The sequence below is a fragment of the Nematolebias whitei genome, chromosome 8 (genome assembly GCF_014905685.2).
Source record: "Nematolebias whitei isolate Nwh7 chromosome 8, NemWhi1, whole genome shotgun sequence".
Taxonomy (NCBI): Eukaryota; Metazoa; Chordata; class Actinopteri; order Cyprinodontiformes; family Rivulidae; genus Nematolebias; species Nematolebias whitei.
The window spans coordinates 21,789,550-21,804,872 of record NC_056505.1 but is presented as its reverse complement, the minus strand read 5'-3'; the positions used below and the strand labels follow the sequence as shown (position 1 = coordinate 21,804,872).

Here is a 15,323-nt window from a genome sequence, read left to right as displayed (position 1 = left end):
CTCTGAATGATTTCAGTTTGAGGAAACGGATTTCATTTCTGACTAAACTGGCAAGCTAATAACTAGTCAAAATGGAGACCAAAGGGTTTTGCTGCTGTCAGTTGTTTAAAAAACATTTATGTTACTGTCAGTTTTAAGTTACATTGTTATTCACGTAGATTTTAAACTCAGAGGAGCCCCGCCTCTCGTACAGTGACTGTTGGAGACTCTTTGACTCTGAGTGGAAAAGCTGGTAAAGAAAAGGGATGTGGTGTTCATGGCCAGCCAGGACCTAAGAAGTAGTCATGGATGGAAGAGTACTTTGAGAACCTCAGGGTCTCATCTCTGCTTTTTGCAGCAGATGTGAGTCTTCTGGCCTAAATTTCACTTCCCAGTTAAATGCTATGGTTTTCACCTGGAAAAAAGATACAATATTTCCTGAGTCAGGGATAAATCTCTGCCTCCAGCAAAGGAGTTCAGGTATTAAGTCCCTATGAGCATGAAGTATGGATAAAGACCAACAAATGAGATCCTTTATACAAGCAGCTAAAATGAGCTTCCTCTGTAAGATGGCCAGGCTCAAGTTTAGACATAAAGCGAAGACCTCCATCTTTTTGGAGGGCAGCTCGTAGAGTGGCTGCTTCTTCGTATTGAGGTGGTTCAAGCGTCTGATTAGGATGTCTCTTGTGTCTCTCCCTCTGGAGGTTATCCTGCCACATGGGAGGAAACCGTGAGGCAAACTCTGTGGGGTTTACTGTATATCCTCTGTGGCCTGGGACTGCCTTCCCAGGAAGAGCTAGAGAGTGTCCCAGTGAGAGGGATGTCTGCGTCTCCTTCCTGGACCTGTTTCCTTTGCGACTCAATCACAGATGAACAGAAGTAATTGCACGGATAGAGGATTCACATAGCATCATGTTTTTTTAATGGTGGCAGCTATTTTGGAACACTTCCTGGGTTATGGGACTATTATCATATTTATAACAGAATAATCATGTGAAGTTGATGGTGATGTAAAGATTTATAAACTAACATTAAGTATATCATTTTTAATCTGTATGGGTTGTTTTAAGATGATAGTCATCCACTTCGGTCATGGTCACACTCAAACCGGCCATTAGCTCATCAGTCCAGTCAGAATTAAACAATGATTCCTCAAACTGAAGTTGTTCAAAGAGCTATCTGCGTCAAGATAATAATTGTTCTAAGCTTTTCCACTGAGTCCTACTTCAAAGGATATGAACCTTTACTTATACACCTTAAAAATTTGAACCCAATTGCCCATAAATATAATTGTTCAGCTTGTCTTGTGTTTAAATGGAAAATGTCACAAAGTGTGCAAATAATAGACTGCGCTCTTCTCACCACACACACTCACACACACAAGATGTTTGTGAATCTGATGAATCTCAGCAGGGGATGTGAAAACAGCCTTCTGTACATTCTGCTGATGGCTCTGCAGATTTTTAACAAGTTTGGAGCTTTTGCATACCACTAAGTTCACCCTAATGAAATAGCTCCCAGTGGGTGCTCTGCACACGCGCAAGTCGGGGATGAGGATCAGCTACTAGCTGTGGCACACCGTGAGGGAAAGGTCCTCTGACATCATTTGCATGACTTACTAATGTTAAAGAAGGTGTTCAGTGCAGGGAAGGTCAAGTTTTGCATGAATCTGTGATACAAACCTCACTTCTGCTGGCGATGAAATAATGGAACGACTTGTTTCATGTGAGTTTTCCATCCTGCTTTTATCTAACATATTAAAGGGGAAAGCACCAGCACTCACACACGAGCCCACACCCACACATTAACAGAACCACTTCAATCTGCCTTCATTCACTCACTCAACACCCCCCCCCCCTCCCCAAAAAAAACAACAAAAAAAACATGTGTAGGTGATGTGTGCTGTAGCAACTTCTGTCTTACTGGGCTCGAGCTGAGTTGGATAAAATTAAACTGTGTCTGTCAGATCACGTCACTGCGAGTCATTCTTGGAGTATAGTGGGTTCTGTGCAAACCATTTCATATTGAAACGAAGATTATACTTTTTTTATTTTTTATTTATAGCTTAGCCCACCAGTTTGCAAGATGTTTCATGAGGATACCAAAGAGAAGAACAGCTAAGAGATTAAGTGTGACTCGTCAATGGTTTCTCTCCCAGATAAGCAAAGTTGAATAGTGTTCGTTTTAGGAAATTCATTACGTCTGATGTATTTGAATGGGATGAATGAATGAGTTTTATAACTTTTGGAGATTTTTCTACAAAATGTTCACTGGACAGTTGATGTCACGTACTAACTTTTGAGCTAAAAATGTCAAAACATTTGCGATCAAAATACCAGTTAGTAAATGTTAGGAAACCCGCAGATTGCACTGAATCTCAACTTTGTTGCAGTCTCCCATCCTGAGCAGCACACTGGTGTCAGTGGAAAGGAAAAACTCATTGATAACAGGAAGAAACTTCCAGCAGAACCGGCCTCAGGATGAGCAGTCATCTGCCTTGATCGGCTGGGGTGACAGAGGACAGGAAAGTTATACAGTCAAACATGATGCGGCTAATGGCTGCTCCAGGTGTATTTTCTATAAGAAAGATAAAGAAAACCATGTAAATGATATAAATAATTGCAAATGCAGTCATGAGCAGTAGAGTGAGAGAGCAGCAGCATAGTGAGGAACTGTGATCAGTTTATCCTCCTGGAGTTTATGCCTATAGCAGAATAATTGAGATAGCTCAGGAAACCCTTGTCAACCCTAGAGTCAGAGTCAGAGATTATTTATTGTCATTTGCACCATATGTGGTACATGTGGTGGAACGAGATTACATACATGAGTCCCAGTTACATCCCACAATAAAATGTAAAAGAAAAACAGTAATAAGATCTAAGATATGAACTAAGAAAAATATAAACAAAAAATACGCTAAACACTAATAGCATAAAAACAATACGCCGAACAGCAGCACGAACATGAGTCTCTGTGAGCAGATGAGCACGTATGAACACATCAACATGAAACAGATCAGCAGCAACATGATGTAATTTTTCACAGTGATTATCCTGATTAGAGATTCATGAGTCTAACAGCCTCAGGGTAGAAGCTGTTCCTCAGTCTAGTGGTTCTACACTTAATGCTCCTCAACCTCTTCCTGAGGGGAGCGGGACAAAAACGTGTGTGTGCTGGGTGAGTGGGGTCCTTCATGATGAAGGTGGTACACCCTGGACAGGTCTCCAGTCCATCACAGGGACACATAGAGACAACGAGACAAACAACCATTCACTCTCTCCCTCACACAATTTAGAGTTACCAATCAGCCTAACATGCATGTTTTTGGTCTGTGGGAGGAAACTGTAGTACCCTGAGAAAACCCATGCATGCAAACTCCACCCAGAAAGGCCCCGAGCTGGACTTTGAACTGGGGCAACCTGCTCGCTAGGAGGCAGCAGCTCTACCACCTGCACCACGCCCATCCAAACTATAGTATTTTTCAAAATGAAAAGTTTTAAATCTAGTCTTAAAAGTAGAAATAATGTCAGCCTCGTGGACAGAGACATGTTGGTTCTCAAAGAAAGGATCCTGATAACGAAAACCTGTGCCTCCCGTTCTACTTTTAGAAACTCTAGGAACCACGAGTAAACCTGCAAATCTTCTATGCAGTTGTATATCTGATTATGCTGAAGAATTCTGCACAATATCTATGCTGTAATGACTCAGTGTGCACAACAAGCCTCCCCCAGGTGCTCATGTCCCTTTTTGCACCCCATTATGAAAACACCATGCATGCACGAGCTGTCCCTCAGGAGAAAACACCGGTGAAAACAGGAGGCGGCTTTGAAACAAGGAGGGGAGGCATGTGCTGAGCGTGTTTGCAGCCAGGGGGAGGCGGTGTCGCTCCTCCTCTCCTCTCCTCTGATCCGCTCAGCTTTGACCACAGAGAAAGCTTCCAGTCTGCTGGGTGAGATCATTACCAGACACCAGGCTCCGGGACCTGACATTCACCGATTGGAAAAGAGAAAGAGAGGGAGGCACACGCGCGCGTACGCAGAGAAAACCTCGATCCAGCGCAGCTCAGACTCGATCAGTCCGTCCTTCTTTCTGCACGCACGCCTGAGAAAAAAAAAAAAAAAAGCGCGATCTTCTTCTTGTCGCAGATCTTTTTTCATCCTCCTCTCTTGCTTGTTTTTTTTTTTTTTTTTGAAGGGGGTTTGTTGTAGTCGGATGCGGGCTGCTTGTTTTGACTGCAGTAACAGTGCTGCTCCCCCCTCCTCCTCCTCCTCCTCCTGTTCTTCCAGCCGGGGTTTGTGAGGATCTGTGCGGGACCGACGCGCGCTCCGCACCGCTGCGGCTCCATCCGCAGGGGCCTCTCTCATCACCCGGACACAAGTTTTCCCTTCGGATTTTCATCTTTATTCGTCTTTTTTTTTTTTTACCTCTACCTTGCTGCTCGGCTGCAAAACCCCATCTCCCTCTCTTCCTCTTTCTCTCCCTCTTCTCCAAAGCAGCGTTGACGCCATTTTTTCCCCGGGGTTTTCTGTCAGGAAAAAGCCACCGACATCTACCGTGGCTCGGGTTGACAGCTCCCCGGGAGGCTGTCATCCCATCCGTCGCTTGTGTAAAGTGTGTCTCGGCTAAATGGATTGTAAATGATCGCGATCAAATATTCACACGTTCGAGCTGACTGGGTGACAACATCAGACATGGGTAAGTAGCGCGCGGTCGACTGGGCACATTCCACACCTGAACACACCTCTTCATGTTTTCATGTCTGTATTGATGCTATAAAAGCTGCTGTCTGTGGCTGGTTCTGGTTGCTTACATACTTTAAACAGTTGGTGGGTACATTATTCTGGCTGAAGGCATGTGGACTGACTTGGACCAGATTTACGCACGTAGACACCCAAACAAGGCTGCAGCCAACCCCCCCGGCAGGCACCAGTCCTTCTCACTGTGCATTATCTTGGTGTTTGTGTGGCCACAACACTGATCTAAGACCAGCTCTTAGATCACATGTTTGCCCGCACTGAAGTGGTCCTCCTTGCATCTTCTCTTGGATCATCCATCCCATGGTATCACTTATTCCTGACATAGAAACAAACACATGGTTGCCTCTTTTTAAAGCCTTAAAATTTAATCTTAAACGTCTGCTTTTGGCTTTCAGTGTTCTTTAAACACGTACAGTTTTATTTGAAGTATACCACACATCCCACATGCGTGGCCAGGTTGCGCTCATGTGGCTTCTACGATGCAGGTAGAAGTGATCATGGTGAACACCTGGTTTTGCGTGTCAATAACTCATCGGTTTCACATGGGTGTCAGAATAAAAGCGTGCCCAGAAGTAAAACTGTCTTACATTGGTTGAGCTGAGGAAGGTGGTATATAAGAGTCAGCCTTCCAAAACTTCATCCACAACCACAGTGCACCTGAAGATAGACACGGTTCGATGGAGGCCAGAAAGGTGTGGAAATACAGCAGCTCTCTCAGCTGTGTGGGAGTGAAGTTGTGGAAGTGAAGTCTGTGTGATAAGGGCATGAATAACAGGTAAGAGATGTGTGACCAGGCAGCAAAAGAAAGAATGCAACAACAACAAAAAAAACAGAAAAGAACGAGCTGAGGTGGAGGGATGGATAATAGAGGTGATTCATCGATCTGGTCTTGTTAGCACTTTTCAGCTCCCCTCAAAGCTTGCAGCAGTTTTTGTGGCGTGCAGAAACGTCCAAACCTGGCTGTTGTACTCCCTATTAGGCAACAAGGTGCCTGCGTGCCACTTTCAAATTAAGGCATGGGAAATCGATTAGGTGCATCCCCTTCTGAGCTGAATACTTTGGGTCGAAAGAGGATCAGAGGGGAGGGGAGGAGGGAACATGAACGAGATCCAAGGACAAATCTAACTGTTGGCAGCCGCTCTTAACAGAATATCAGCGCTGGAGCACCTTTTGGCAGAGCACACAGAAAGAGGGAGTGAAGGCAGGAGGAGGAGGGGGGTGTATGAGGTAGAGGGTAAAGGAAAGCACAGGGAAGATGGGGGAACAGAGGTTGGAGGGGGGGGGGGGGGGGGGGGGTAGGTGAAGGAAAGGAGGAAGACAGTTGGGGAGCAGGGGAGGTGTTTTTGCTGACAGCCATTTTGTGGCTTCTGCTGCAGTTAAAATGGTTTAACATTCATCTGCTTGTGCGGAGTAGTTAGGTGTGGATGGCTTTAGTGCTACCTGGCATATGGCTCATCCAGTGTATGTGCGTGCGTGTGTGCGTGCATGCGCTCCAACATCATTTTCAATTATGGCTGCCCCTACACCTGGTGTTTTATGATTGTCCTTCTAGCTGGCTCGTAGGCGAACACACGTGTCCACGTTGAACCGTAGAGATAAAGGGCTTTACGCTTCAATTCACTCGCTTCATGTGAATAATCGCTTTTATGGCTTTCTTCACCTTGTTGTGCTCCGAGACAGAAGACAAATCTCTCCTCTCTGGACTCATGGAGGCTGGACCCATCCCTTTAGAATGGACCCTTCAGGAAGCATTGGTCTGTCCTGACTGGAGACATGTTTTGAGAGAGGAAACAGAACTTGCAGCCTCTCATTAATCTGCAGCCTCAGATGCTCTCCAATTAAAAAGGCAGGGGAAAAAAAAAAACTTCTTCGCATGCAGACGAAACAGCCATTAGGCGCGTTTCTGAGTCTGTAAGCGTGCATCTGTCTCCATGTGTGCATGAGCTATTTGTGAGTCCACCTCAGGCACTGAGCTGCTGGGTATGCAGCCTTAAAAGGTTGTGTTTCTGCTGCCATTTCTCCTCCTGTTACTCTCTCTTTCCCCGTTTCTCACCCTGTTCTTCTTCGGTTTTCTTTTTCTCTTCGCGTGCATTATTCACCGCCTCTCCTCCGTCCATCTGCATCCCATTATCGGCACTTTATCAATATTGTTAGTCAGGCAAAGTAAAAAAAAAAACGTTGCGAGACTGTTTCATTCACAGCCTTTCACATCAGCACAGGGAATGACCTTATGCTATCTGAGAGCAAAGCTGGTTAGAGCTGGCAGTTTTGAGAGCATAATAAAGCTATTTATGCAGCGAGTCTGGCCTCTCACAATCAGCCTGCTGTCTGAGGCTATGCAGAGGTGTGTGTATGTGTGTATGCATCAGTTGTTTGTGTTTATGACTGGAGAGCGGAGACAGTGAGGCTCAGGCTAAGTAAGTGAGGGAGTCTAGAGGAGCGGTCAGCCTTACATAAACCCTTGGCCTGTCAGTAACTGTACTAACAGTGCTTAAAGCACTGAGCAGGGAGGGAGGAGAAATAGTCGTGACCCAACTAAGTAGTTTACACAGCAATAGCCTGGAATGAGGACAGTGCTAATGCTTAATACCGTTGGGCTGTCTTTTAGGTTGAAAGCTGCGAAGAGTCTTAAGAACACCTCCCAAAGAGGAAATTCCTCCATTGTTTCTGTCTGATCTGTGAACACGTGCATGTGTCATTTTGCGTTTAGCATCCCTTTTTCCTGTCATTGTCTGTAGTCACATGACGGTCAGGGTGGCTTTCACTCAGTCGGTCTCTACAATGGCATTAGGGACCATGAGGCCACTGGAGGAACTTAGAGGGTCATGTGGGCACTGTCTGAGATCACACTGAGACTTTGCTTGGATTTAGAGGGAGAGCTTTTCAAGTTAGGTTCTATGGAAAGCGTATAAACAGTTAAAATCTCACCTGTTGTAGAAACCTTTTTGAGTAGCCTCAGATTTGATGAATAAAGTTTAATTCTGACCAGATGAATAAGCTAAAAGCCAGACAGCAAGACCAAAGTGGACTGCTTCTGATTTAACACGACTGGTCTTAAAAGTATAAAAGCAATTCATGTGAATGCTGTTTTATTTTAAAGAACTAACATGCCTTGAAGGAATATATATTACTTGCTACTGTTTGTGGCAAAATTTTAAACGGGGATGCACGATATTGGATTTTTGACCGTTATCCGATATGCCGATATGTTAAAACTTATTGGGCCGTTAACCGATACCAATATATTATATACTTTCCTTTGTCAGAACATAGCCCTCTTATTTAGGCTTATTTGCTACAAATATTGTGTAACAGCTGTAAGAGCTGGTGACATATATTCAGCAACAGCCATATGCAACACACTTTAACGTATATTAAATGAAAAGAGTTAAATGTTATTTATTAGCATTAGTCACCTGCGATGCTGTCTCACTTGTGGAGGCTTGTTCCAGGTTCCTAGCTGCAGTGTGGGATCCTCTGCACTCCTGTGCATGAAGGACAGACTTTTTAAGTTCAAAGTTTTCTCTATCCATTAAGACTAATCATGCTAACGGGGCTAACACTTGACGTCCAATGTCTGTGGTAAAACTCACCCAAGTGCTATCAGCTGTTAACTTTTCAATGACGTCATAAATGCCGCCTTTTGCTCGGGTAAGGCTACGTGGGAAAAATATTTCCGACTGGAGAGGATGTAGCGAGGCTCAACGTAGTCCAAAAATCTTTGTAATCCGACATCCTCACTAACGAAAAAAACCTTCCACACCACCGTCATTTTGACTTCTTCTTCTCCGCTGTGATCAGATCAGGTAGGAGCGCGTGACGTCATCACGTTGTGCTGCAGCTGCAGGCATCCTTGTCACTGGGTTGTCATACAAAAACAGCGTCTTTTATATCAGTGAGTTATTTTGATGGAATGGCTGATATTTAACTTTAACGCTAATATCGTCCAATACCGATACCATGCAGATAATATCGTGCATTCTTAGTTTTACACTAAGATCATCTTATGTTGAGATTTTGGTCTACTCTTGAAAAAAAAAAACGTAATGCACAATCTTATTCAACATTGCAAGATCACACACAGCAATTGAAGTATGTGTTAGGAATGACTTGCTACTACTAGATGAAGTTTTATCTCAGTATCAGTAAAACTGACTAAAGGAAGCCTTTTATGTGTGTCCTGTGATCAGTTTGCTTTAATGAGCATCTTGAATTGTGCTGACTACAAAGTTTGTAGTGGTACATCCAAACCTTCTGAAAGTTTCATAAAAAAAAACATCCAGTGGTTCATGAGATATTTCGCTAACATAGCAGAAAAACACATGTACACACAAACATAGGCAAATACATGACTGTACACGTTTCTTTGCAGCAGGAATTGAAAGCTTTTCCATCACTGTCATTTTCATATTTAAGTTTTTCAGGTAAAACTATCATGATCCAACCAGAAGTGTACAGCTAATGCTACAGCCAGCTGCTGCTGCCACTTCTTGCACCTGCAAAAAATGATCCATGCAAATGCTAATGACAAGATAACATTTGCATGAAGAACTTTGAAACTTTTTAGATGAAAGACTTACTGTACTAGCTATTGAATTACCACATTTGTGGTTTTGAACTTTTTTTTAAAACTGAGTCCTAAGTTTCTGGAAATCAGTGGTTTTCATTCATTTTTGGTGGGCCACGAAAAATACTCCTGAGATTGGTAATCCATCAGACTGATCAAATTCCCCGCTTTATTTATGTTTCAGTGTTACAGACGGACTTTTGCTTTTTGTGTGGTTATACAATGAGCAGTGTCCGTTTCTAAAAAGTGTTTTGTGAAAAACTTAAATCAACAAGACTCTGACATCTGAGATTTCAGGCTGCCAAAAGGCTTTCCACTTAAAATGTGTAGATCAACCACAAAAGAAAACATGTACGTGGATTAATGTGAAACTGGTACATTCTTCTTTGACTTATAGTTTGAGTTAATATTTTGGAAAGTCCTGTAAAGCACCAATAAGTTCTACCAACATTTCTGCTGGATAAGTCGCAGTTTTTTGCATAAATTAGCATGCCTGCGACTTATACAGTGACGCAACGTATTTATGTTTTTCCCCCCCATATTTCTAACCCAATTTTTGGTTGAGATCTGACAATTTCATTCATTCTGACATGGAAAATATTGAACACTACCATTTTCAGCCACTAGAGGGCCCTCGACTAATATGGCAAGACAAGTGTCTCATTAATAGGTAAAAGTGGCTATTAATGAGACACTTGGCTTGCCAGACCAAGTCACCTTGGTCTCGCTCCAGAACTCCTGGAGCAAACGTCAAATCAGCTGCATTTTGCCGCTACGCCCAGGTGAAATGCAACTGATTTGACCGTCAAAGTGCATTTATTAAGGAAAAGTTCAACTGAGACACACCTTTTCTATAATTTTGAGCAAACAAATAATTGTTTTTAGGTGGTTATCTTGTTAAATTTTGAAGAAATGCACATTGACTCATCCCTCTGCTCACTCCTGCAAATTGGCTTTTGAAATACAGCAGATTTGACCATTAAAGTGCATTTATTAAAGAAAAGTTAAACTGAGCCACAACTTTGCAGTAATTTTGAGCAAACAAATAATTGTTTTTAAGTGTTAATCTTGTTAAATTCTTGTTAAAGTCCTCTCGTGCGTGCTCCTGTGGCCACCATTCGGCAGCCAATCGATTTTTGGCACAACACCGGCCCACATTTATGAGCTGTCAGTGGTGATGCATTACAAACGCAACGTGTCAGCGGTGACGCAGAATAGATGCGACTTAAACGGCAAAGCGACGTATTTATCTTTTTTTCCACTTTATTAGACATATTTGGACTGATGCGACTTACACGGTGGTGCGACGTTTTCGGTGGCAAGTACGGTAATTTATTAGTACCCATTGAATTTAAAACATTGAATAAATGCAACTGAGCTGCATACTTTGGATATTTTTTATATATCAAATATTTTGATAGTTATTGAACAAACATTGCAGAACTCGCATTGGACACAGTTCTTGACACAACTTATTAATATATCAGTGCAATTTTCTTTTAAATAGCATTGTTTTTGTTTCAAAACGTTGATAAATATATAAACCCGTCTACTGGTTATTACTGCTACTGTTCTGTAATTAAACGTTAAAGTTTTTATAGGGTTGTAAGAGACAGATTGTCGTTTTAATTCACATCAGATAGGTGATAATGTGAATGCTGTAACATAGTTCAGGTAAACTGTGACGACCAGTCTACGTTGCTGCTTGACATATTCCTCAGGCCCTGCTGGAAGAGCCAAGAAATGTGCCCATACATTCAGTTTTCTGACACCGTTACACTTTTTATAAGTCCATGGAAATATTTTGATTTTGTCATTTGTTTAAAGACAAGTGGTAGCAAAGTGGTCCCTGAGCATGATTAAACCTCACCCGTGTTTAATTGTTGGAAGTTATTTTATTAATTTTTTTGCGGGACTATTGTTGTAAACAAACTAATACGCTGCATTTTAAAGTGTTTTGTATTATTTAGGAATTTTGTAGTATTTGGTAATAACCTTATGGTCTTTTGTTTTAATTGGTGTGCCACACTAACTTTAAACATAAAAATTTTATACGCATAAACAATTTTTAAGATTTTCTGAAATTCTGTTAAGTAAATTTGAACTCTTAAAATCATTTTCAGACTCCTATTTAAGGTATCTGATTTGCAATAGGAAATGAGCCTGAACGTTTACCACTTATCTTAAAAAATGTTTATTGTCATGTAAGAACACAAATTTGAAGTTAAGTTATATAAGCTTTCATAAACCACTGTTGTGGTTCTTAGTTTCTTGATGCGTTTCCACCGCTGCACAAACAGAACCCACACAAGCATTTCTTATAATTAGTTTCAGATTAGCAAAGTATACAGCTAGGGGTTGAAGTATTTCCAAATTTTCCAACCAGAATATGCAGAAACAAAAGTTTGTTGAAGCCAATGTGGATTATGATTATTCAGTCCCACTCTAAGCATGTGCTGTGAGGTCTTTTGGGTATTATGACGGAGATCAGCTGATTGCAAATAACTTGATCTGGCACAGTGTGAATGCATTCAGGTAATGCAAAACCTCAGCAGTGACCATGTCAGGAAGTGTGCGAGAGTAGGAGACTTTTTAATTTTTGCTGTTTGCTGCAACACTCAGAGGTCTTTTAGTGTCCACAGCTTTTATTTGTGTCATGCCTGCAGATAGTGGTCCAGTCTGGGTTCACTCTAGTGTAAATGTCAGGCTGAGCTCAGCGTGTGAGACAGCATTCCCCACTTCCAGCTCAGTCATGCCTCATGTCATATTGACTGATGGGATTCCCTGGAGCTGTAGTAAGAAGTGTAGTCTGTTTGTTTTGGTTGCTTTCTGTTTATATTCTCGTGTGTCAGTTGGTCTAAGTGCACATATATGTGTGTTTTGTACAATGATGTGTTGTATGTACTATAATCCAAAATGAAAAAAACCTCAGTCTTCTGAGAAATGGCGGCACGGTCTTTTCCCCAAATAGCACCGTGGCTGTGGAAGCTCTGCCTTCTCTGCGACAGCAACATTGTCATTTGGATGTGGATTTATGAGCATAATGGGCTTTAAATGCATGTGTGTGTAGCAGTGCTGCTGCATGAGTGGGTATAACAGTTCAGACGCTGGTTTTTCCAGACCAGCTCGTAAACCACATCTGGGGAAAGAATTTAGATTCCTTCCCTCTGTCTTTCTGCGCTGGATTGCGTTTCTCTCCCCACTGTGTGATTTCCTCCCTCCTCTTCTGTAGGGAAAACAAACAAACAAACAAACAAAAAACACCAAAGTGAGTTCATTTGTTTTGTAAGAGATAGTCTAGTCATGTTTGAAGTGATGCTCTGGTTATCACTTAGGCCGAGATAGGGTAGATGTAGGGCAGCCGACTTGGGACCCGAAAGTCAGGTTCGATCCTCAGCCATTCCCACATGTTGTGGTGTCTCTGAGCAAGACACCTAATCCCTAATTGCTCCCCGGGCACCTACATCGCTGCCCACGTTAAATGCAGATAACTAAATTTGCCATTGTATGGGAACATACAATGATGACAACACATACTTATTATTATTTAGTACTTTATCAGCATTAGTCACAAAACACAAAAAAGCAAAAGTCTGTCAACGCTAGGCTAATGGATAGCCAAACAAGTGCCAATTTTTTTTGTTTTTCAGCCTTATAAAACAGTAATTACTCAAACACAACATACCCATGTGAAAAAAAACCCCACTGCATTGGCTAACATGAAACCTCTGAACCTTTGGATGACATCATTTGTTTAGTTTGTCACTGATGTTTCAACCAGACAATGCATATGAATATGTGCTGAAATGTAGACTTTCAGGTACAAAGTAGTGATGGTATGATAACTTTTTGACTTTTTGAGCATGGACTTTGTTGTTTTTGACTGGACATTACTTCAGAAATTACGCCTATCTATTCCTTTAAGGTCAACTTCAGTCTGGCTTTAAAGCAAAGAAGAGAATCGTCTTATTTTGTCTGCTTGGCTCTGATCAGATCTGGTGTTGGGATAGATTCAGGAAGAAAATTAATAATAATAATAATAATAATGATTATGTGTTATGTGTTGTCATCATTGTATGTTCCCATACAATGGCGAAATTGGCTCTCAGCATTTAACCCATCGCACCTGGGATACACAAGTGGGAAGAAATAAAACAAGCAGTGGCAGGAGTTAAAAATCTGTTTATTTATGTGAGGCACAAAATGGTAATGAGCGTCAGGCACCATGCCTCTGCAGCTCTGTGATGATCCCATGTTCATGTTCATATTTAACAGGCAGACAGTGATGTTGACAGTGGACAAGCTTGTGCTGAGAGGTAGTAATAAACAAGAAGCTGTGGAGCAGAGAGGACAGGCTGCTCATTCTGTTCTTCTAATCATGTCATTCACCTGCTCTTTTTACAGACAGTCCCTGGCTTCACTCCGTTCCTGTGGGACAACCAGCACAACCCCAGTAGGTGACTGACACCTCCAAGCAGGCCGCCAGACTACTGCATTCTTTTTTCTTTCTTCTATTGGCTGGCTGCCAGAGCTTCCCCCATCCTGATTGGCTGTGGTGGGAGCGTGGATGGAGCCAAGGGATCTGGTTGGCTCAGCCCGACCCAAAGAGGCGGACCTTCAGGGTGGTAGGGCGGGGCCAAACAAGGAGCACCAAGTAGCAGCGGGAGGCGTGGCGTTGGCGCACGGTGACAATGTGATAAACGGCGCTGTCAGCGAGGGGGAGGGGCTAGAGGAGCAAGGGGAGGGACTTATGGAGGAGCAGGAGTTCTCCATCAAGGAAGCAAGTTTCCAAGAGGGAAGTCTAAAGTTGAAGATCCAGACCACCAAGCGCACCAAGAAGCCTCCCAAGAGTCTTGAGAACTATATTTGCCCGCCAGAGATCAGGATGACAATTAGACCTCCAACCGGAGAAGCCAAAGGCGGGCGACAAGGGCGAACAGGAGGCGGGGCAGGAGCAGGGCGGGGCTCGAAGGACGACGAGCGAGGTCCCCCCAGAAAAAGGGTAAGTCACCCTTCGTGTTATGCACTCAAAGTGAGCAATAAGATGTCAAGTACAATGTCTCTTCTGCATTTAAGGGTTAAAATCCTCATGTTGCCTATCTTAACATCTCTTCCGTCCCCCCAGCTTAGTTTACAAGTAGTCAAAGTTTGCTCTGTAATTGAAACCACTCTTAACGGAGATCACACAGCGACACGCACACACACACACACACACACACACACCGGGGCTGAGAATAGGTCTGACACAAGCGAGTGACAGCTGGTGTCTGCCCTCGCCATTTGTGGTCACACAAACAGACCTTTCCTGTCCCCTCTGCTCAAGCTTCTGTCCTCTGCTTTCCTTTTCTCTCCTTTAATGAAATCAGCCATCGTGGGTCACAGCCTTCAACCTCCCCCACACCCACCCCACCATCCCCCTCACTTCTGGTGTGTGTGACACCATGTATGTACAGGTCCTTGGGGGAATCTAGTGTTTGTGAGGCATGTTGACCTACACAGTGATGTGTGTGTGTCCAGACCGGATCGTCATCTCAGAGGCGCAGGGCTCGACAGGCCCAGCAGGAATAAAGGTGTCATTTTGTCAACGAGGTGGAAAGTCATGTTTTGCTCTATTAATCTTTAGTCTTGTGGCTTTATTTATTTATTGCTTTCTTAAACTTCCAGGACCTTCAGACGTAAAAGGCGCCCCTATGGTTCTTATTTTATAAAACCTAATTCAGCATAAACATCTTAATTCATTCTTTGATTGTTCGTCAGGAGCTCTTGCACATCCTAGACCATATTTGTCAAACTCAAGGCCCGGGGGCCAAATGTGGCCCTTGGTGACATCTTATCTGGCCCCCAAGATGATATGTTAAACGTAAAATACATTTTTCACTTGAATTTTTCAGTAATCTTTGATTATGATGTCAAAAGTCCAACAGAGAATGTCAAATGAGACCAATCAAACTCTTTTTTGAGGAACCTGCAACCAAGAAAAGATGTTGAGTATCTAACTTGAGTTAATGTAGATTCTGAAA

The 15,323-nt window shown here is 42.8% G+C and overlaps 1 protein-coding gene across 1 annotated transcript in view; it reads left to right on the top strand.

The window, feature by feature from the left end:
• The first annotated feature begins 4,263 nt into the window (after positions 1 to 4,263).
• Positions 4,264 to 15,323, top strand: part of setbp1 (SET binding protein 1) — a 40,995-nt gene continuing 29,935 nt past the window's right edge. Inside the window, exons 1-2 of the mRNA XM_037681060.1 lie at positions 4,264 to 4,674; positions 13,708 to 14,305. Of these exons, the coding sequence (XP_037536988.1) occupies positions 13,871 to 14,305 (435 nt within the window). The 5' untranslated portion in view covers positions 4,264 to 4,674; positions 13,708 to 13,870. The remainder of the gene's footprint in view (positions 4,675 to 13,707; positions 14,306 to 15,323) is intronic.